Source organism: Bos taurus, chromosome 3 (genome assembly GCF_002263795.3).
Source record: "Bos taurus isolate L1 Dominette 01449 registration number 42190680 breed Hereford chromosome 3, ARS-UCD2.0, whole genome shotgun sequence".
In the NCBI taxonomy this organism is placed as follows: Eukaryota; Metazoa; Chordata; class Mammalia; order Artiodactyla; family Bovidae; genus Bos; species Bos taurus.
In genome coordinates, this window is record NC_037330.1 from 3,393,329 (window position 1) to 3,417,154 (window position 23,826).

At 45.3% G+C, this 23,826-nt stretch overlaps 1 protein-coding gene across 1 annotated transcript; it reads right to left on the reverse strand.

Moving 5' to 3' along the window:
- Positions 1-827: 827 nt before the first annotated feature.
- Positions 828-22,684, reverse strand: LRRC52 (leucine rich repeat containing 52). Its single transcript, NM_001206099.1, has 2 exons — positions 22,063-22,684; positions 828-1,168 (listed from the first exon to the last, which is right to left on the reverse strand). Exons 1-2 carry the CDS (start codon positions 22,682-22,684, stop codon positions 828-830), a joined length of 963 nt encoding a protein of 320 aa, NP_001193028.1.
- Positions 22,685-23,826: the final 1,142 nt, after the last annotated feature.

Here is a 23,826-nt window from a genome sequence, read left to right on the forward strand (position 1 = left end):
CAGCTGTGCTGTTTCTTGTCATCTTGTGAGCTGGTTACTTAGCCTCTCTGAGCATCACGAAAACGAGGTACCAATGGCCAACCGACTGAGTTGCTATGAGGATTACTCCCATTAGATGTGTCATGATGCTCGGCACACGGTAAGGCCTCAGGAGCGGTGGCTGCCTCTGTGCCTCTCTCCTTCACTGTGACAATGCTGCTAAACATTTCTTGGAAAGGCAGCTTCTCTTAAAGGAAAAAATGTAGCTTTGGGAGTCTGTGCTGCTGACCATTTGGGTAAACTGGTGTCACTGTAAAGTGTAGGACTGTAGTGATATTACAAGGTGAAGTGTGAGCGTAGCCCATAGACATACCCCAATCCTGTTAGTTCTTGTCATTTTGTCTTGCGTTTCTCTCCATTTGATTCACTTTAATGTTGACTACTCCTCTGAACCAGCTTGTCGCTCTTCCAGGACAAATCTTTTAAATCTTCTATTTCCCAGATGCCTCCCCCCAGCACTTAATTTAGGGGCAGAGTAGGTGCTCATCAAACACATATGGCCCCCTTTCAGGGTGGGCTTCCTCAACCTTTAGATCCTACAGCAGCTGCACTAGCCTTGGTTCTACCCCATCCTTCTGAGCTTGAGAAATCGTGCTTGGGTTGGTTGAGCAGAAGAAGACCAACCTCTGAAATGACCACCAAACATTTTATTTATTTTACATTAATAGTACTTTACCATAATAGTAGGCTTTCATTTCTAAGACAGCTCTGAGGAATGGGAAGCTGAAGGCAAAACGAAGGCGGGAGCCTGGGAAAGTTGCATCAGACAGCAGCTTCAGCCTCTGCAACTAAATCAGCTGAGGGAACCCATCATGGCCCGAGTCCACCCTGCTATGAAAAATCCGCCTGCTGACTTCCACCCTCTGCTCGTCCTCGTTCTCCGCCTCCTCCTCCTCCACCTCGTCCTCGCTCGACTTGCGGCAGGCGTTCTGGTAGAGCACGGCACACACGCCGGTCAGCCAGGCGGCCACGGTGCCCGCGCAGAAGATGCAGAAGCTGATGAGCAGCAGGAAGATGTAGTCCTGGAGATCTAGGTTCGTGATGCACATATACCGGAGCGGGTTCCCCACCTTCGTGATGGGCCATCCTGCCAGCTCTGTGGGCTCCACACAAGTGGCATTTTGTTCATCTAAGAGGAAACACACAGCAGGCAGAGTGCTGAAACAGAACTCCTAGGCTTGTGAGGCCAACGGGGACCTGGAGTGATGGCATGGACACCGGCTACTCAAAGCGTGGTCTGAGGGCCAGCAGTACCGGCATGACAGGGACCCCGTGAGAAATGTGGAATCTCAGGCAGCACACCCAGGCCTCCTTGACTCAGAATCTGCATCTTAACAAGATCTCCAGGTGATCTCTGGGCATAGTAAGGTTTGAGACTGCACGTGGACTGCTTTTTGCCCCAGGCTTAGCTGCATTCAGGCAACTCACTCCAGTACTCTTGCCTGGAAAATTCCATGGACGGAGGAGCCTGGTAGGCTACAGTCCATGGGATCGCAAAGAGTCGGACATGACTGAGCAACTTCACTTCTAGCTGTGTTCACATCACGTCCTAAAAATGATGTTTGCTTTTTAAGGCTCTTCAAGGAATGGGAGAGCACAGAAGGAGCTGGGAGTTTGGAAACTTAAGCAAGATGGTCATGGAGTGTGGACACTCCACAGAGCTCCATCAGTGTTTGGCATCTCTTGCTCCCCTTCCTCATCTTACCCCCACCTTCCCCTCCACCTTGTCCCTTTCCCTTCTCCTGTGCCTGAGCCCAGCCAGGGATCACTAAGGCCACTCAAGGTCATCACACCCCACTTAGGAGGGACAGGATTCTCTGGAAATGCCTACTGTGTGTTCTCTACACCCTCAACCTGGAGAAATCAGGGACGAGCTCAGGGCAAAGGGACAGCCAATACGGGAAGCAGTTCTGCTTCTGTGATGCTGTTGGCATCACTCATGATTTACATGAGTCTCAGTCCTTTATAGCGGCTGACTCAGCTGCCTGGATCCTTCTCTGAGCACCTCCCCACACCAAGCACTGTGGACTTCAGTATATAATAGAAGGAAAAGTGGGTCATGGAGCCAGACAGACTAGAATTCAAACCCGCTGTCACTAATTTTGGAAACTTCAGCAGGATGTCTGATACTGTCTTGGAATCCCATTGCCTCATCCTATAAAGAATAACTGTATCCATGAAATTAAAAGACGCTTGCTCCTTGGAAGAAAAGTTATGACCAACCTAGACAGCACATTGAAAAGCAGAAACATTACTTTGCATACAAAGGTCCTTGTAGTCAAAGCTATGGTTTTTCCAGTAGTCATGTATGGATGTGAGAGTTGGACTCTAAAGAAAGCTGAGCGCTGAAGAATTGATGCTTTTGAGCTATGGTGTTGGAGAAGACTCTTGAAGATTCCCTTGGATGGCAGGGAGATCCAACCAGTCAATCCTAAAGGAGATCAGTCCTGAATATTCATTGGAAGGACTGATGCTAAAGCTGAAACTCCAATCCTTTGACCAACTGATGTGAAGAGCTGACTCATTAGAAAAGACCCTGATGCTGGGAAAGATTGAAGGCTGGAGGAGACAGAGAATGAGATGGTTGGATGGGATCACTGACACAATGGACATGAGTTTGAGTAAGCTCCAGGAGTTGGTAATGAACAGGGAAGCCTGGAGTGCTGCAGTCCATGGGGTTGCAAAGAGTTGGACACGACTGAGCAACTGAACTGAACTGATAAAGAAGAACATCTATTCTCAGGGTAATAAAGAGGATTTAACTGGCACAGGTGAGCAGGTGAGCTACTGTACACAGCAGTGCACACAGTACACTGTACACAAGAGCTGCACAGACTGCTCAGAGCTCTGTTGTCAGCCCTGCATTTCTCTAGCTCCATATATTTTGCCATGCTGATGCTGAGGTGCCTGTGTGCAGTGTCCAGGTGAAAATATCCAGCAAGCATTAGATAAATGAGTTTCCACTCAGGGCTGAGATTAGGGCTTAAGACAATTATGATCAGAGTCATAGTAGCAGCTGATATTTACCAAGTTCTGTCTACATGCTAAGTGATATGTAAATGCTATCTCATTTAATTCTTACAAGAATGTTGACACATTTTCATCCTTGTTTTTCACATCAGGAAACTGAGACTCAGAAAAGTTTCCTAACCTGAAGGTTCTGGATAAACTGCAGGATCTCAGCAGGGGACAGGAGACAGAAAACCTGGACTGAGCCATCTGAGCTTGTTTCACAGAAGTAGGAGTCAGAGAGAGACTAATGCGGGGAGAAGCTTCCCCTACAACAGGGTAGGAACTCCAGGCTATGTAGTGGTAGTAGTGAAAGTTGCTCAGTTGTATCTGACTTTTTGGGACCCCATGGACTATATAGTCCATGGAATTCTCCAGGCCAGAATACTGGAGTGGGTAGCCTTTCTCTTCTCCAGGGGATCTTCCCAACTCAGGGATCAAACCCAGGTCTCCTGCATTGCAGGCAGATTCTTTACCAGCTGAGCCACAAGGGAAGCCCAGGCTATGTAAAGGCACTGATTTCCTTGGTGACCAAGGAAATGAGGGAAATCAGTTTGGACTAGAGCTAGAGGCAGGAGAAATAGGGAAAGGAATACAGAGGTGAGCTTACTGGGAGGCAGCTGGTTCTGGGTGACCGGAATGAGCTGTCCAGGCTGACCATTAGGTCCTCTCCAAACTGGACACCATTGCCTGCACCCTGGTTCCTGGTCAGTGCACCTACAGTGAACTTGTTGGTTACTTTCAGGAAGATGGCCTGATGTTTGTAATGCTACTGAGGACTCGCTGTTGGTTGAGGTTTTAGTCACAGGAGGAGGAAGCCAGCATGGGGCTGCCACATTGACTGTTTGCAAAGATTACAGAGGAAAGGAGAGGAAGAAGCCCCTCTCTAGAATGAGTGTGAGACAGAGGCTCTGTGGGTGACCCAGGCCAACTGGAGAGGAAAGGGCCCTTGGGCTTCCATCTCAGGGTGCTGTAAAGGGTCAGGAACGCAGTTATGTCTCAAGACCTCTCTCTAGTCAGCCTGGTTCAAGGACCTCTGGTGCTTTTCCAGGAGGCCCAAGCAGAGGCTGGTGAGGTGAGGGAAGACTCCAGCAATCTTCAGGAATTCTAGCAAGACAGGGCTTAGATCACCTGCCTAAGCTGCCAGAGACACCATGTGGGAATATACAAAGAAAGATGTATATGAGAAAGGAGAACATGGGACTCTGAGGGTCTGGAGTGTGCCCAATGGTGGGTGCAGAGGGGTTTATCTCATTCTATTTTTAAAAAGATTAGGCTTTCAAATCAGGGCTTGGGCGGCAGATATGAGACTAAACATTAAATGCGTTATTTCCCCATTTTGGAGCATTACCTTGAAAGGAGCAATTAGGCAGCGATTTTAATGCATTGTTAGGCTGCTTTTAAGTGAGGGATGTGGGTGGCTCTGTGGAGAGGGTTTCTCTACTGCTGCATTCTCTCTCCCCTCTTCATTACCTGTCACCGCCAAGGTGTGAGCGCTCCTCACCTCCCAGCACGTCTGTCTCCACCATAGCCAGCTCCCCAGCTCTGGACCGCTGCACACACTCCTGCCAGATTTCCCCTTCTGCAAGCTTGGCTCTTGCCAGTCACACTCTGGTTCAAAACCCCTGTCTGACTTCCCCCAGGGCTCAGGATAACATCCAGACCGCCTGGTGTTCAGAGCCCTCAGCGTTGCCCCGTTCTACCATTCCCACCTTACTTCTCAGTTCTCCCCGTAACTCACCCTTTATTCTAGTCAAATTAAACTCTCTTTGCTCCTTGGTTACCTCTCCCCCTTACCTACAGCTAGCTTTGTTACACTGCCCTTTTCGCATCAAATATCTCTTCCTCCAATTTTTGCATCATCAAGTCCTTCCTGTCCTTCAAGGTCTAATGTAAATGCATCTACTTCCAGGAACCCTTCCCCAGCCACTTCATCCTCCCAGTTCAGAGGATATATTGTGATTGTTCCCACTGTGGGCTCATCTGTTGCATTTCTTAGCATCATTCTTACTGCACCTATCACGTTCTGTCTTACTTGGTGGTTATTTGCTAGAAAAGCAAAGCATCAAAAAAAAAAAAATTTGAAAAAGCATATATTTAAACAGATTTTTTTGATGTGACCACTTTTAAAGTCTTTATTGAACTTGTCACAGTATTGCTTCTGCTTCATGCTTTGGATTTTTGGCCACAGGAATGTGGGATCTTAGCTCCCTGACCAGGGGCCAAAACTATAACCCCTGCAAGTGAAGTCTTAACCACTGGACCACTATGAAGGTCCTGCGAAAAGCATCTTTTCTCTCCTACAAGACAGACTTTTAGCTCCTGAAGGCATAATCCATGTCTGATCATTATCATTCTTGTTAATAAGAGCTATTATTCCTTGAATTACTTGATTTTTAATATTTGGGGATTTTCTAGCACTGCTTTCATTATTCAATTCCAGTTCAGTTCTACTGTAGTCAGAGGCATATTTTTCTGATTTCAGTCCTTTGAAGTTTATTAAGAATTTTCTTTATAACAGAGTCAGTTTTAGTAATTTTTGCATGTGCACTGAAAAATGTATTGTCTTTGTTGAATACATTGTTCTATGTATGCCAATGAGTGTGCTTTTATACAGATTGTCTACATCTTTATTGACTTTTCATCTTTTTTGGCTTTTTGTTAACTTTATTGTCTCAGCTACTATTAGCCTACTTGTCGTCTGCTAGTTACTGGGATGGAGAAGGCGATGGCACCCCACTCCAGTACTCTTGCCTGGGAAATCCCATGGACGGAGGAGCCTGGTAGGCTGCAGTCTATGGTGTCGCTAGGAGTCCGACACGACTAAGCGACTTCACTTTCACTTTCATGCATTGGAGAAGGAAATGGCAGCCCACTCCAGTGTTCTTGCCTGGAGAATCCCAGGGACAGAGGAGCCTAGTGGGCTGCCCTCTTTGGGGTCACACAGAGTTGGACACGACTGAAGCAACTTAGCAGCAGCAGCAGCAGTTACTGGGAAGTATGTTAAAATCACCAGTTATGGTTGTGCACTTGTCTACTTCTGCAAATAGTTCTGTTAAGTTTTGCTTACATATTTTGAAGCAATGTTCTTAAATACATATATAACTGTTAGTTCTTTCTGGTAGATTTACCCTTTTCTTTTGGTTAGTGTTTGTATTGCATATCTTTTCCCATCATTTTACTTTTAATCTTTCTGTGTTCCTATATTTAAGGTACGTTTAGTAAGCCGGATGCAGCTGGGCTTTGTTTTTCATTCAGTCTAGTAAACTGTATTTTAATCAGCCCATTAACATTTAATGTTAGACTGATATATTTGGATTAACTATTGTTTTCCATTTCTCCCACTTTTTAAATGATCCTAGCTCTCTATTATTTCATCTCTCTCTTCTTAAAAAAATTTTTCACTTTGTATTGGGGGATAGCCAATTAACAACATTGTGACAATTTCAGGTGAACAGCAAAGGGACTCAGCCAGACATACACATGTATCCATTCTCCCCCAAACTCCCCTCTCATTCAGGCTGTTAGGTAACATCAGGGTAAGTTCCATATGCTACACAATAGGTCCTTATTGGTTCATCTCTTCTTTAGCTTGTTAGTCATGCATTCTTCTAGTCTAGTATGATGACTTTAGGGTTTATGGACCTATCTGCTCATCTTGGAGTGTCTTATATGTTCTAGGCATCATATAAGGTGCTTCACGAAATTAAACTCTACTCTTGAGCACCCCACTGGGTGTGTGTGTTAGTTGCTCAGTCGTGTCTGACTTTTTGCGACTTTATGAATTGTACCCTCCCAGGCTCCTCTGTCCATGAAATTCTGCAGGCAAGAATACTGGAATGCGTTGCCATTCCTTTCTCCAGGGGATCTTCCCAATCCAGGGATCAAGCTTGGGTCCCCCACATTGCAGGCAGATTCTTTACCTTTTGAGACACCAGGCAAGTGCTCCACTAAGTAGTTTTAATTATTCCCAAGCTACAGGATGAATAAGTTGTTCATCAATTACTCCTTCTCTGGCTTTCTTGATCTCCTTGCCTCTGAGAAAAGGCTGCCATGGCACTGTTGTATATGTTGTGCACTGCACAATCCCAGGGCTTTCATTCATATTACAAACAGGCAGTTAAGCCCCATATTATCCCTTCCTCAGCTCCACTTCATAGGTGCAGAGCATTTGCCCCAGTACAGTGCCTAGGTACAATTACAGGTATCATTAATGTTTAAATTCTCCCTGCAGATAGTTCCTAAGGAAACATAAACCACACACTTCTTTAGTTCCTCATGTGGCATATTGCTCACAAGTGGAAAACCTGTCTGCCAAAATCAACGCATGAAGGGAAAAGTTTCAGGGACCCAGAACCACAGCTGGTAGCATAGCAACTGAGGAAGCCTTCCTTCAGAAAACCAGCTTGAACCTGGTGGCTTTATGAGGAACTGCTCTTTTTCTTAATCCACAAAAGTGACCACAGTTCTGCAGTCTGCATGGCTCTCCAGATGAGCAGGCTGCTTTGAGTTCCCTGGACAGTCTTGCTTAGGAACTGCCTGGGCTAAGGGGAGAAGGCCAGCCTCCAGCTGACGGCCATGTAATGGGAGAGGATACAATTTGCAGACTTCAGTTACACTGCAACTGCCCCTTGGAGAACAAATGCCAGTTTCTATCAGTCTAAGCACTTTGTGGTAAAAATTTCCACCTGGAACCTAGGGAAAGGCCCAGTTCCCCCATTTCTCCTTATTAGGCCCTAGCTTGCCTGAATATCATTGGATGTTCAGTACTTTGTCTTTTTTTTTTTTTTTTTCGTCCAGCTAAATTATGTATTTATTGAGGAAGTGGATATCTGTCTGCTTCTGTCTGCTAGATTATGAACTCCATGAAGACATGGATTTGTGTTCACTATTGTGTCCCCAACATCTAGAGTACTGCTTAACACACACCAGAGCTCAAAGTATGTTTGTTGAGAGGATTAAATATTTTTTGTTATTAATGTCCCTTGGGGCAGTGTTATTGACATAAGGCTTAATGGGAGGAAAGAGACCTTGGGGTGATAGAAGGCCATAGATGGGCAGCTAACCTCGTACCATCTCGGACTATTCTACACTAGGCTAATACCAATCCCTGCTTACCTTGTGAGAGTTTAGGGAGAATTCAGTGAGCTAAGGGATGTGAAGTCTTGGAGGAGGCAGGAACAGATGGTCTCCAGGACAAAATGAAGGGTAAGCCTTGAACTGTCTTCTGAGAGTGGAGAAGGAGATGAGGGTAAGTGCACATGGAGATGGGGGTGAGGATACAAGGGCTGCAGGCATGATATCAAAAGGTAGCTATTGTTTCGATCACTGCTTGAGAATTGTTTGAGAGCAGAGATCCTATTTGTTCACCTGTATATCCCTAGTGCAATGGCACCCCACTCCAGCATTCTTGCCTGGAAAATCCCATGGATGGAGGAGCCTGGTAGGCTGCAGTCCATGGGGTCTCGAAGAGTCAGACATGACCGAGCGACTTCACTTTCACTTTTCACTTTTATGCACTGGAGAAGGAAATGGCAATCCACTCCAGTGTTCTTGCCTGGAGAATCCCAGGGACGGGGCAGCCTGGTAGGCTGCTGTTTATGGGGTCGCACAGAGTTGGACACGACTGAAGGGACTTAGCAGCAGCAGCACACAATAGAGCCTTGATAAACATCTGTTGAATACATATAGGAGAAAATGTGTGGATTATTGGCCTAATCTCATACAGTTCAGTTCAGTTGCTCAGTTGTGTCTGACTCTTTGTGATCCCATGGACTGCAGCATGCCAGGCTGCCCTGTTCATCACCAACTCCTGGAGCTTGCTCAAACTCATGTCCATCAACTCAAGATGCCATCCACCCATCTCATCCTCTGTCGTCCCCTTCTTTTCCTGCCTTCAACTTTTCCCAATATCAGGGTCTTTTCCAATGAATCAGTTTTTCATATCAGGCAGCCAAAGTACTAGAGCTTCAACTTTAGCATCAGTCCTTCCAGTGAATATTCAGGACTGATTTCCCTTAGGATTGACTGGTTTGATCTCCTTGCAGTCCAAGGGACTCTCAAGAGTCTTCTTCAACATCACAGTTCAAAAACATCAATTATTCAGGACTCAGCTTTCCTTATGGTCTAACTCTCACATCCATCCATCCATCCATATGGGAAAAACCATCTCTTTGACTATACAGACCTTTGCCTGTAAAGTAATGCCTCTGCTTTTTAATACACTGTTGCAAAGAGTCGGACATGACTGAGCGACTGAACTGAACTGAACTAGGTTTGTCATAGCTTTTCTTCCAAGGAACAAGCGTCTTTTAATTTCATAGCTGCAATCACCATCCCAGTGATTTTGGAGCCCAAGAAAATAAAGTCTGTCACTGTTTCCATTGTTTACCCATTTATACACCATGAAGTGATGGGACCAGATGTCATGATCTTCGTTTTTCAAAGCTGAGTTTTAAGCTGGCTTTTTCACTCTCCTCTTTCACTTTCATCAGGGGGCTCTCTAGTTCCTCTTCACTTTCTGCCATAAGGGTGGTGTCATCTAAATATCTGAGGTTATTGATATTTCTCCCTGCAATCTTGATTTCAGCTTGTACTTCAACCAGTCCAGCATTTTGCATGATGTACTCTGCATGTAGGTTAAATAAGCAAGGTGACAATATACAGCCTTGATGTACTCCTCTCCCAGTTTGGAACCAGTCCATTGTTCCATGTCCAGTTCTAACTGTTGCTTCTTGACCTCCATACAGATTTCTTAGGAGGCAGGTAAGATGGTCTGGTATTCCCATCTCTTGAAGAATTTTCCACAGTTTGTTGTGATCCACACAATTCAAAGGCTTTAGCATAGTCAATGAAGCACAGGTGGATGCTTTTCTGGAACTCTCTTGCTTTTTCTATGATCCAGCAGATGTTGGCAATTTGATCTCTGATTCCTCTTCCTTTTCTAAATCCAGCTTGAACATCTGGAAGTTCTCAGTTCACATACTGTTGAAGCCTAGCTTGGAGAATTTTGAGCATTATATTGCTAGCATCTGAAATGAGTGCAATTGTGCAGTAGTTTGAGCATTCTTTGGCATTGCCTTCTTTGGGATTGGAATAAAAAGTGACCTTTTCTAGTCCTGTGGCCACTGCTGAGTTTTCCAAATTTGCTGGCATATTGAGTGGAACACTTTAACAGCATCATCTTTAAGGATTTGAAATAGCTCATCTGGATTCTCATACAGCAGTTCTTTAAAACTCATGTTTTTGGCTTTGCTGTGCAGGACTTGTTTCTGATGGAATTTGAAGGGAACACTATTATATTCTGCCGTACTATGAATGGGGCTTCCCTGGTGGCTCAGCAGTAAAGAATCTGCGTGCAATGCAGGAGACCTGGGTTTGATCCCTGAGTCTGGAAGATGCCCAGGAAGAGGGCGTGGCAACCCATTCTAGTACTCTTGCTTGGAGAATCCATGGACAGAGGAGCCTGGCAGGTGGCAGTCCACAGAGCTGCACGGAGTTGGACATGACTGAAGTGATTAAGCAGCAGCAGCATACTATGAATGGCTCAGAGAAGACTCCCTAGAGGGGAACCTGGATTGCACCATATGCAGCCCAGCACAACCAAAGTCAACTGGCCAACAGGGCCCCTTCTTAGACCCTCATGCATGGTCCTGTGAGTATTTCTAGTCCTGACATTGGCTCCTACTTTTGCCTCCCTAGAGCTCCTTTCTCTCATCACCCAAATGTCTTCCCTTGATGGAAGCCAGGCTTTAGCAAACTATAATCTGTGGGCCAAATCCATCCTGTGGCATGTTTTTGTATTGATAAATAAAGTTTTATTGGAACACAGCCATGACCATTCATTAATGTAGTTTCTATGGCTGCTTTTATGCTACAGAGACAGAGTAGTCACAACAAAGACCCACAAAGCTTAAAATATTTACTTGTCCTTTTTTTTAAATTTTTTTAATTGAAGGGTAATTGCTTTACAGAATTTTGTTGTTTTCTGTCAATCAATAGGAATCAGCCATAGGTAGAAAGTGTGTGCTGACTCCTGGTCTAAAGCATCCTTGGCTTTGGATAATTTGGGCTTGGGCAATACAGTTCTTATAACAATTTTTCCCCTTGCATGAAGAGTTCATATTTTGGTAAGGTTTAAGCCTGATTCATAGACCATTGGAACACTACAGGAACAAACCTTGAAGTCTATCAAGTTCAGCCTGATTATTCCTGTGCTTTAAAGTTGCTTAGACTACAGAACTGGTCTTTTGTATGAGCAGTTGTAGATGAGCACAGTTTACAGGTAGAAAGACCCCTTTTCTTCATGACATTTCTCAGATGCTTCTCAGTGCCCAGAATTCTGTCAGCAGGAGCTTCACTTCACTGATAAAATAAGGCTTAAAGTGTAAAGTCCTCTGGAAAAGAAGCCAAAGACTTAAGCCCTCCCATGCGGAACGCCTGCTACTGACTTTCTGTAGCAGGTTATGATGGGGGGAGAGGAGCCAACTGCATATCAGATCTGGGGATGGTACCAGGCAGTTCTGGGAAGCTAATTTGTAAACCAAACAAAGTTGGCTCTCAGTTTGGCCTAGAGCTGGACCTTGTGAATAACTACCCATCTTCTTGGAAAAACTCAGATAGTGGACAGTTATTGTCCTCATGGGTAAGAGGCAATTTAGAAAAGCTCAGTGGTGGAAGGGCAACACCATTCACCAGTTGCCCAGGCAGAGACTTGGGAGTCCTTGCTGCCTCTCTCACATCCCATAATTCAAGCCATGAGCCAGCCCTGTTAGTCTGACCTTCACAGTATACCCCGATTCTAACCTTCTCTGGACCATTACCTGGGGCCAAGCCACTGTTGCCTGCTGCCTGAAAACTGAGGCAGCCTCTTAACTCAGGTCCCCGCTTTCCCAGCTCTCCATCTAGCACTGGGAGGCAGCTGTACATCATAGATCGTGTCTCTTCTCCACTTAAAACCCTTTCATAACTTCCTGTCACATTTGGAATAAAATCGAAAGCTTCTCCATGACCTCCAGGTCCTATGTGATCTGGCCTTTGATTTTTAACCTCATCTCTTACCTTGGCTCCACTCCTCTTCAGCCATACTCACCTTCTACTACATCGAACTTATTCCACCCTAGGGTCTTTGCACTTGCTCTTGTCTTTGTTTAGAAAGCCCACACTCTGTGTCATGTTTCCTTTGCCGATCCCCTCACTTTATTCAGTTTTCTGCACTTCTTAATTTATCCTTTGATATGTTCAGTTCAGTTCGGTCGCTCAGTCGTGTCCAACTCTCTGCGATCCCATGAATTGCAGCACGCCAGGCCTCCCTGTCCATCACCAACTCCCAGAGTTCACTCAGACTCACGTGCATTGAGTCAGTGATGCCATCCAGCCATCTCATCCTCTGTCGTCCCCGTCTCCTCCTGCCCCCAATCCCTCCCAGCATCAGAGTCTTTCCCAATGAGTCAACTCTTTGCATGAGGTGGCCAAAGTAGGAGTTTCAGCTTCAGCATCATTCCCTCCAAAGAAATCCCAGGGCTGATCTCCTTCAGAATGGACTGGTTGGATCTCCTTGCAGTCCCTGTGATCCTCTCATGCTAAGCATCATTTGTTTGGTTTTCATGATCACCAGTGAGCTGATGATTTACAAACATATATTTTATCTTCTATTCTGAATTTCAGGTCAAAACATCCAAAAGCCTCCTGTCTCACAAAGAGCTCCCGCTCAACACATTCAAGACAGGACTTGGCTTCTCCCCAAGCCCCTTTACTACTTTCTTCTCTCAGTGGAGCCCCCACAGCTGTCCAAGCCAAAGCCTTGGGAATTACACTTGATTTTTCCTTTCCTTTATTTTCCACATCTCATTGACTTTTTTATTCACTCAAATATTTTTTGAGAACTTTCTTTGTGTCTGAAGATTCAGACCTGCTCTTGGATCTTGTAGACCTTCCTGTCTATCAGAGAATACAAATGTTAAAGAACACAGACCTGTTAATTACTTAGAATTGTGCCTGGAGTCACAAAGGGAGTGCAGGGGACTCTGAGAAGGTCTAGTTCAGTCCCAGGTCCTGTTGTGTCTGCCTTCTGAACAGTTTCTTCTGGCCTATCTGTACCTCTTCAATTCATGCCTCTGCTGTAGACTGCCAGCCTCTCTTGTCTGAATGCCCACAGAAGCCTCCTAGCTCTGTATTCATCTTTCCTGCCTTCCAAAACTTCTCAGGATACATTGCATGTTCCCTAGAAAATCATTCAAAGGCCCTAGATGGCCAACCGCCCGTTTCTCTTTTCTAGCCGCATCCACATTTTGTTGGATTTCTTTCAGGTTGGGGAATTCTTCATTTCTAGAGGTGAAGAAACTGAGGTTGGCTGCTTTGGCGGCCTTGCACTGCCTCCTTCCAGGGGCCTGAATGGTATTGGGTGACCAGAGGGGCCATGCATAGCGGTCTGGCATTTCTGAGTTTGAGGGGGCTTTAGATCACCTACTCTCAGGGATTCCAACTGGGCTGAGTTAGAGAGTGTATGAGAATCACACAAGTTCCTTCCCAAACTGAACAAGCTTGCCCCCTCCATCCCTTCTCAAGTTTTCTGGATCGTTTGGGGATCACTGCCCCAGTTGCAGCCCTCTCAGCGGCTTCATTGCCCTCGGGAGGCTGCTTCTCCGGCTCTCAGCAGAAGGGAGCCACAGGGCCAGGGTGAGGTGGGAGAGACACGCTAGCAGAGCAGTTGACAGCCTTGGCAATGTCTGCTGCCCAGCTGTTCCCGCTTTTGGCGTCTGGTCTTTATTGCAATCTCCTTGATGGAGGAGATGGGTTAGCATTAATAGTGGAAGGGTGTGAAGACCTGAATTCATTCTGGAAATCTAAGTTTTGGCACAGTTGTAGATGACTTTGTACTTGGTGGGTTGAAATGGAGCCATTATCCTATTACAGCAGCCTGGAATACAGGATAAAATAGCCTCAGGATGAAACTAAGATGTTCTCTGTTCAAAATGCCCTCTAAATGGCTTAGACCTGAAGCAGTACATGACCCAGCCCATCTGCTTCCTGCAGATGTCCCCAGGTGGCTTTATCCCCCTGCCTTGGTGGCACTCCTGCCTAGAGTCCTTTTTTTGACTTGTGGACCCCACCATTGGACTAAGCAGGATGGTCCAAGGACTGTAATTTAAGGGCTGACACAGACAGACCTTCTGTCCTGAAACTACCCCCATGTCTATGCTAGTAGCCTGTCCCTTTCTGTGTTCTCTCTGGTTCTGTTTATTCCCTGTCACATTGCAAATGCCCCTTGAGGGAGACATATCAAAACATTATTAGCCACCAGCATCACATCCAGTGTGTTAGTCGCCCAGTCACGTCTGACTCTTTATGACCCCATTGACTGTAGCCCCCCAGGCTCCTCATCCATGGCATTTTCCAGGCAAGAATACTGCAGTGGGTTGCCATTTCCTTCTCCACAGGATCTTCCCAATCCAGGGATTGAACCTGGGTCTTCTGCATTGCAGGCAGACTCTTTATTATCTGAGCCATCAGGGAAGCCCCCAACATCTCAGTGTAAATCAATTTATTCACTAGTTGAAGCAGCCACTGTAGAGCTAGAATCCAGGTCATTGTCATTGGGCTTCTCATAGACCCTGCCCCAAGCTAACTGGGTCATCATCTCTGGACAGGGAGCCTGGGCTTCTTGTGCTCATTGGCGTTTGAGAACTGCTGGTTGAGCAGGCCAGGCCTGGGAGGAAAATTCAAGGCACTGAGTCCCTGGAGGGTGGAGGCATTGTTCTAGCCAGCAGAGGGTGTTTAAGACAGGAGGTGAGAGAATGCAGAAGTTACAGGTTGCATTTCCTAATTGTGTGACCACAGTACTCATCTAGGAACATCTGTACCTCAACACTAATCCATTGTGTACTTGCCCATTTGGGACCCTGTCTGCTGACCACTGCTCTCCTCTTCCTCCATCTAAGTGCATCTTTTATTTCTATTTAGGTCCAACTAGAAGGAGTCTTATAGAATGTCTACTCCTGTTTCCTTATTTCAGAGACAAGTGAGACTCAGAGAGAAAATGACTTGCCACCCAAATCATACATTGACATGATTGAGATCAGAACTCCTGGCTTTCAACTGCATTTTCCCTCTCTTGTATCCCTAGATTTGTCTTATTAAAGACAGGATTTATGACTTCTTTCCCTGTGATAAAGCACCCCAACATAAAAAAAAAAAAAAGAATGTTAAGCATATAATAAACATACAATATCTGTTTCAGAGTTGAATGGACAGTGATGTACCTGATAGTAAGGAAATATCATGGCATGGGGGAAACACTTAACTTGGATGTTAGAAGATCTCCATCCTGGACTGGACTCTATAACCACTTACCTGCTGCTGCTGCTAAGTCGCTTCAGTCGCGTCCGACTCTGTGCGACCCAAGAGACGGCAGCCCACCAGGCTCCCCTGTCCCTGGGATTCTCCAGGCAAGAACACTGGAGTGGGTTGCCATTTCCTTCTCCAATGCATGAAAGTGAAAAGTGAAAGTGAAGCCGCTCAGTCGTGTCGGACTCTTAGCAACCCCATGGATTGCAGCCTACCAGGCTCCTCCGTCCATGGTATTTTCCAGGAAGAGTACTGGAGTGGGGTGCCATTGCCTTCTCCAGCCACTTACCTGAGAGGGGGCTAAATTATAAAGTTCCAGCTTAAGTATCTTATATTAAAGGCTTCCCTGACCAGTCATAAATATGGCTATTTAAATGAATTGAAATGACATAAAATTAAAAATTTGGTCCTCAGTTCCACTAACCCTATTTCAAGAGTTTAATCGCCACATGTGGCTAGTGGATACTGTGTTGGACAGCACAGATTTAGACCATTTCTGCTGCTGCAGAAGGTTTTGTTGGACAGCGCTAGACCAATGTGGAGGCAGGGTGCAGGGATGTAGGAAGCCAGACTTGTTCTGTCCAGGAGCTTAGAGCTGCATGAGTTTTTGAGAGCATCTTCAGAGGCATTCAACTCTGTCCTGCTGGGGAGCGCTATCCTGGGAAGAGCTCAATTTCCACGCTCACCTTCAAATAGCATTAATGACTGGAAAATTACAGTTCTGGCCAGGAATTAGTCTTCCTATTTGCTGACTTGAGCCAAAAAGAAAATGCAATCTGTGAATCTGTTTTAACTCTGTATTGACCAGAGCATCCGAGGAACAAGCACACTTCAACTCACTTCTATTTCTGCTATGATTTTTGTCTTTGGAAACTGAATACATGAACTCTTTGAGAACTGGACAGTTTCCAGTGCATCTGGTGAGTCTATTATTGAGGGTTTCCTTTAATGAAGACTTTTGGTAACAGCACCAAATCTCTGGTCAGTAAGGGAAAGTTTCAATGCTCCTATTAGCTGTAGCCTTGTGATGAAGCAAGGTGAATAAAACATTCAACCTCCTCTACAGTTCCTCTGAGGGGGCAAGCAGCAGTATGACATAGGGGGAGAACACGTTATTACCCTCATGTCTTTTAAGACCACTCCATGTCTTTTTTGGATCTTGGCTTCCTTCAGGGTTCCCCACTGTTTCAGAGTTAATCTTAGTTAATTGTATTTCCTATGAAATCACTCTTTCCTCTGATATGAAAGTTGATAAAAGATTGTTCAGTCGTCCAGTTGTGTCTGACTCTTTGTGACCACATGAACTGCAACACGCCAGGCCTCCCTGTCCTTTACCATCTCCTGGAGTTTGCCCAAGTTCATGTTCATTGCATCTGTGATGCCATCCAGCCATGTCATCCTCTGATGCCCTCTTTTCCTTCTGCCCTTAATCTTTCCCAGCATCAAGGACTTTTCCAATGAGTTGTCTATTCACATGTGAGTGAGTGAGTGAGTGAAGTCACTCAGTCGTGTCCGACTCTTTGCGACCCCATGGACTGTAGCCCCCCAGGCTCCTCCATCCGTGGGATTCTCCAGGTAAGAATGCTGGAGTGGGTGAGTTGACCAAAATACTGGAGTTTCATCTTTAGCATCAGTCCTTCCAGTGAATGTTCAGGGTTGATCTCCCTTAAGATTGACTCGTTTGATCTCCTTGATGTCCAAGGGACTTTCAGGAGTCTTCTCCAGCACCACAGTTCAAAGGCATCAAGGGGTACTTATATTATTTGCCCAGGAGTTTATGTATCTTTCACAACCCTCTTCAAGATTGGGGCACTTTGGGGGATCCATAAGGATACATCTCTAATGGCTAATGGTAGCCTGATGGTAGGCTGTGGATAGGGAGAGCCTGGGACAAAACTTCTATTCAGTACTCTTCAGATGACAAAATTACACCATGAAGGTGACTTCTTTCTCCCAGGGCCATGTCTACCCGTTGGAGGTTGGAACTGACCTCGACTCCATCCCTCGAAAGATGCCTGCATGTCCATATGTGTTCCTGGAAGTTGGCTTGTCTTTAAGGTAGAACTTCAGTTCTAGACTCAGATGACTCAGGAAGAATCCCCTTACTGATGTTGGTCCAGCCCTGAGTCTCATGATCCAGTTGAGACCATGCCTTTATTTGAGATTTTTTTTCCCCCCAGGGTCTGAATTCCTATATTCATAATTCATCCAATATCCAACTCCCTCCAGGATTCCCTCCCTTCTATTTTCTCAGGGATGAGTGTCCTGAGACCTGCTGCCCACCTTCTCATAGCCTATTTATATGCCCACATGCATCTGTACAGGCGTGTCTCCTGGACAAGGCACACTGTCCTCCAATACCACCAAGCCTTGCTGAAGTCCACTGCTTGCCCCATTGGCCACCTGACTGATAACTGGTGCTCTCTCCATTCCTTGCGCCTTTCCTACATCTGCCTACCATTCATTTATTGAATGTTTACTGCCTACCATTCATTTACTGAATGTTTATGCTGTGCCAGTCTTAATGCTAAATGGAAGTTCATAAATGTTCTAATTTCATCCTTGCACCATCCCTGGGCAGTTGGGTCTATTATTAGACCTGTCTGAAAGATGAGGAAATTGAAGTGCAGAGAGGTTAAATGAATTATCTGATCTCCTACAGATACTAAGTGGCAGGGCTAGGAATATGATTCAGGTCTGTTTTGCTCTAGAACCTGAGCTCTTAACACTGGGCTTTCCTGCCTGCATGGTGGCCATCCTTCACCACCCACAGCTGAGACTTTCCCAAGTGCTTGTTCTACCCCAAAAGGCACATGCTGCCTTCTTTGTCCTGCTCTGTCCGGTGAGTTTAGTTCTGGTGTCCCATTGCACCGTGGGACACATATGTGCAGGTGACTCATAGTCACATGAGTCTCTGTACATACTCCCAGGCTTCTTGGCTAGTTGTCTCCATGAGCACTTGTTTGGGACATAATAAATATTTAAATGAATGAAAGGATGAGCTGAGTGGTGGCATGGAAGATCCCTACTTCACTGCCATGCTCTTCAAACGGTCTACATACTATAATTCTGCTGTCATACTGACCTCAATACAGCACTGCAGGCAAAATCTCCAGGAGTACGGTTTGGTATTCTCCCTGGGTCTAAAATGAAACCCATCTTTAAGTTTGATTCTCCTTTATAAACAACCAGGTTATTCAGCTCATTTCATAGAAATTTTCCTATATCCTGAAACTTGGGCACATGGGAAAGAGATGTGATACCATTCAAGAACATGTCAAAGATTACCGTTTTGATAGAAAAATGTGGTGTAATAGGTGGGCTGAAGGTTGAGAGTTCAACTAGAGTGTTTGTAAATAGCAAAGATACTTTCACCTAACAGAGGAATGAGTCATCGTATGAGAGTCACGTAAAATAAATGTCTCCGTTATGTTGAGGTCTGGCTAAAGGACAAGTGGAGCATTCCGTGAATTCTACTGCGTGTGTTTTCAACTTTGTGTCTGTGTGTGTTTGTTCATGTCTTGGTGTGTATCTGTGCATTTTTACACATGTATGTGTGTCATGCATATGTAATACGTGGTCGAGAGTGTGAGTATGTATATATATGTATGTATGTTTGTGTAGATATAGTTTTGTGTTTGTATATGTGCATGTGTGTATGTGTTCGCACATGTGTTTGTGTGTGTGTGTGTATGTGTGTATGCATGGGAAGGGAGAACCAGACTGAATAAGGTGCAAAGGAGAGCAAACACTGAAGTTGGGTTTATTCTTTTAGAGTTTGGGTAGATTGGGGTGAAACCTTGGATTGGAAGGGAAGTGCAGGCATATTATAATGAGTCTATGATGGCTCGGGCTTATTATCCAATGAAAGTGATCTTGTGTGAGTTCCAAATGTAGACAAGACATAAAGGTGAAATATAGGTGCTGTGGCCCTATGCTTATGACATGACTTATATTTATTACTAAAGTGACTTATTGGATCATAGTTATATAATTTGAGGACTTAAGAGATAGCAGTCATATAGAAAAAGACTTGAATTTGAAATCAGGAAGTTCAAACCACTTTCCTGCCATTTAGTTGCTGTGTGACTTTGGGTGAACCAATCCATCTTATTAACCATAGGATAGGGTCAAAAATACCTACTCTAGCCTCTTTCCATAGTCTTAGGGCACAAAATCTAAGAGCTGGTATGAAACTCAAAGTAAAGAAAATGAAACTGCACATGTGAAAAACTTCAGTAGCTGCAAAACCTGATACAAAGCGAAATTGTTCTATGCCTGGCTTGGGGTTCATTGATACCTTTAAGAGATAATAATAGTGAATTGGGGCAATGGGACTATATTTCTGCATGAAGTGATCTAACCAAACAGCAGAGGGAGATGAGCAGATTTGTAGTTTGCGTGCGTGCGTGCGTGTGTGTGTGTGTGTGTGTGTGTGTGTGTGTTGGGTGGGGGACTTCCACTGGACAATGGATGAAAAGATTTGTCTACCTCAAAAGACAGACTCTTCATTCATGAGAAGCTTATGAGCTTGACAAGATAGACACCAGCTTCTGATGTTTTTGAAAACATGTAGTGAAACAGATTCAGTTTATAATCCTGTCCAATCCTGGATGGAATTCAGTCAAAGAGTCCAAAGTAGTTAGTCTGAAAATTCTGAGAAGATACAACTTTAAAAGCTAAAATTCGGATTAAGGGAGATTACCTGGGAGGTGAAGTGGAAGGCTCTGGGACTGGGGAAGGAGCCAAGCTCCTTCACACTTTTCAGCAGGGGGTCCTCCTGGCAAATTGGCAATTTCTGCTCAAGAAAAATGTGTATGAATGGTGGGGAGGGAGCAAGAGAAGATGATGCTGGTCCACAGGCTAGTTACACAAACATTGACAGGGAGAATCCCATCTGGGAACCACATTTAATGTATGAGAATGATTAATATTAACCTTCTTTTAGAGAGCTTTCTAGAAACCACCACAGCACCAGTCTTGAGAAAAGCAGAAGACACCATCTCTGGAGAGGCAAGGCAAGCGACCCAAGAAACTGCTCCTGTATTCTTTTATGATTAGTACTGTTAAGAAAATGGTCTGACAAAGTTTCTTCCTTTCGATTGATTCTAACTTGAGTTGGCTTAGATGGTAAAGGGTCTGCCTGCAATGCAGGAAACCTGGGGTCAGGAGGATCTTCTGGAGAAGGAAATGGAACCCACTCCAGCATTCTTGCCTGGAGAATCCCATGGACGGAGGAGCCTGGCAGGCTACACCCCATGGGGTTGCAGAGTTGGACATGACTGAGTGACACACACAATTCGAGTTGAAGTACCTGGCAGCAGGGCCAGGTGCCTCAGGCACAAAATTTAAGGAGATACTTTTTCTTGGTGCCACCTTCAATTTTGTATCCTGGGAGCCCCAATTTTGCATCACTTGCCCCATCATAGTACAGCCCCTGCCTGGAAGACATTTAACGACAGACCCACTTAGAAAGCTAGGAGGCTTTTTTTACTTGCTGTCATCACCCAGTTCCTTCTCTCCCAGTGCCCCTTAAAAGCCTGGCATTTTGGTCAGGAATCTTTCTAGAATATTGCCACTTGGACTTAAGGGTGGAAACTTCAGCAGGACATTTGTGAAGCTGGTATATGAAATTATTTTCAAAAACACACACCCAGGGAAGGCAGAGAAGACATGGTTCTGACCGAGTTTAATTACATCAGTGGCTCCAAGCTTTCTGTGAGGGGCTCATTATTTCACACTTACCCAAAGCTCTGCCTTCCCTGGGTCAACGTGATATTGGTGGTGTGGGGGAATTGAAGGATGAGAATGGGACAGTAAAGCCACTGAAAAGAAGGGATGAGGCACCAGAGTGCCCCAGGGACCATGGCAGAGCCATGGGGACAGTGGACAGAGTGGCAGCAACTGGCTTGGAACTCTACCAGGTAAGACTTGAGCGTCTGCCTGTGAGTTCGGAATCTCTCTGCTTGACACACTGGGCATTGGTGGCCCATTCTGCACTCATTCGTGCTGTTCTCACCTTCCGTGCATGTTAGCATCTGAACACAAAGGAGATATCCAAGCCTTCTCTTCTCCTCCCCCTCTCACTCATGTCTCAGTGGCTCAACTGTGCCTCCTCCATCTCTATTGATCTTTCCTTTCTATGCATCATACCATTGGATTTTCTCCTGGTTAGGAATGACTGAATTTACTTTTAGATCCTAGAAAAGTCAGTCACCAAATTAAACAGATTAAAATAATTTACCAAGGGAATTCAGTGTCCTTGTATTACTTTGTCATTTTGCAGTTATAGTACATTATCATTTCCACTCATATCATTTCACATTGAAAGGACACTCTCTATGTTTGGTAATATTATTGTCCCCACTTTATGGATCAAGAAACTGAGGCTCAGAGAAATCGAGACTTCCCCAACAGCAGCTGAGTAGTAAGGGCTGAGTATGGGAGCAGAACTCAGCTCTTTGGATAACTATTCTAGAACATTTTCTATTGATCCTTATTGCCTCTCCGGTCAACCCAAGGATGGATCCTGCAGAGCAATAAGAATGCTTTCAATCAGTTTTACCCAGATTTCTCTCCCGCACTAACCACCTTTTGACTTCACCTTTTCCGGAACCAGTTCCTCCTATGCCATCATATCCTCATCCCCACACGCAATCAAGCCCTCACCTGGATAGTTCAGATGGGACACTATTAAGTAGATGGTGAAGTCCAGGAAAAAGCAGTTGCATTTCCAGGGGTTTCCACTCAGATACAGGGTCTGGAGTGTTATGAGGTTTTGGAAGGCAGCTTCATCCAAGGTCTGCAAGCCAGTATTTCTGAGGTCCAGGTATCTCAAAGAGCTGGTGTTGGCAAAGGTGTACTTGTTAAGTGATAACAGATGAGGGTTGTTGGAGATATTCAGCTGCAGCAGGTTGCTGAGCATGGAGAAACTATAAGGGGAGATGAAGGTTAGATTGTTGAAGCTGAGGTCAAGGTAGATGAGTCTGAAGACCCCGACAAAGGTATAATCCATCACCTCCTGAATCCTGTTCTTCTGGCAGTCCAAGTAAACAAGGTCACTGAGGAGTCCTAGATTCATCGCTGGCAAGAAACGGATCTTGTTATCATTCAGGTACAGCCTCCGGGTGTTCAGGGGTATATCAGAGGGGTATTCAGTTAACTGGATCCCTGTGCAGATCACTTCTTGGTCTTGACATTGACAATTATTTGGACACTTTGACCCCGATACCAGTACCATTCCGAAGGAAAAGAGTAACCACCCCGGCCTAGGGTCTGAAGCGAGGGACATAGTAAGTCGCGGCGACTACCCTCCTTCCACTTTTCAGCGGGCGCTATCCCTCTGATCAGAAGGCTGCGAGGGGCGGGGTGGGGCGGGGGAAGGGCGCTGGAAAGAACTGTAACACTCTAGCTTTGTGCAAAGCAATTTTCCATTACAGAAGAACTGAACAGAAGTTGAAGCGCCAAGCCGGGTGCCCCGGTGGCTCTGCTGGTTGCTCACTCCCAGACTGCTGCTGGAAGCCTGCCTGCTTGCCTGCGTTTGTAAGTGAAGGGGAGCCAGGGGAGAGCCACATGACAATGAGGTTGCCAGTTGACACCTTTGTGATGTCAGCAGCTTCCGGAGACTGCCCGGGGGAGGGAGGGAGAGTCCTGACTCTCCTTCTGGGTTGTGTGGGGGTGTTTTGTGTAACTTGGTAAGCTGGCTGTCCTTGGGGGGAGTGGGGGCCTGAAGCATAGGAGTAGGGGGGAAGCTCCTTATCAGCTCCCCATGGAGGTGCAGTGGATTAGACTAGATTGAACCCCCTAATCTGCAGGCCATAGCGGGATCACAGAAATCTCCAGTGCAACTCCCTTTTTTACTGATGTGAAAAGTGACCTGTTTGAGGTCAGTTCTCACCATGGGTCTCTTCCGTGGGTATTGAGTTTGGCTAGGTGCCATTTTTGGGGGTGTTGTCAGAAAATGGGAAAGGGGCAGGAAGCAGGTGGGCTTCTCTGAAATGAGGCAAGGGAAGTTCCCTGATAAGGTTGTATTCCCAGTTTACATACAACTCTGTCTGCATTTGGAATATATATGTGTACTAGAATTAAAAGCCTTTTGAGCAAGTATAAATAATCCCCCTGAAACAAAACCCAAATGTATAAAAAAAATCTGAATGCAATGATATGAACTTTTCTTACCATTTATATTTATATTCTAAAATAGGGTGTCACTAATACTCTAGTATGAGTTTATATCCATTAGTTACTTGAGGGGTGATGGTAGGGGCTCTTTAAAAGGGAGGGATGGAGAGCCTGAAGTTTAAGAGTTAAGATGTATCATCCACTCTACAGAAGAAGGCGCACTGGGCAGAAACAAAGAAAGCATCTCAGGAATTAAAATTTTTATTTTGGAGAAGAAGGACTCTCATTCTTTAAAACATTCATATATAACAT

Bases quoted from the DNA above. Each gene is read 5' to 3' on its own strand.
- LRRC52 (NM_001206099.1), bottom strand. From the start codon at position 22,684: ATGTCCCTCGCTTCAGACCCTAGGCCGGGGTGGTTACTCTTTTCCTTC. The intron at 1,169-22,062 runs GTGAGGGCTTGA...GTTTCCTCTTAG, and splicing joins GTCCCATCTGAACTATCCAG to ATGAACAAAATGCCACTTGT.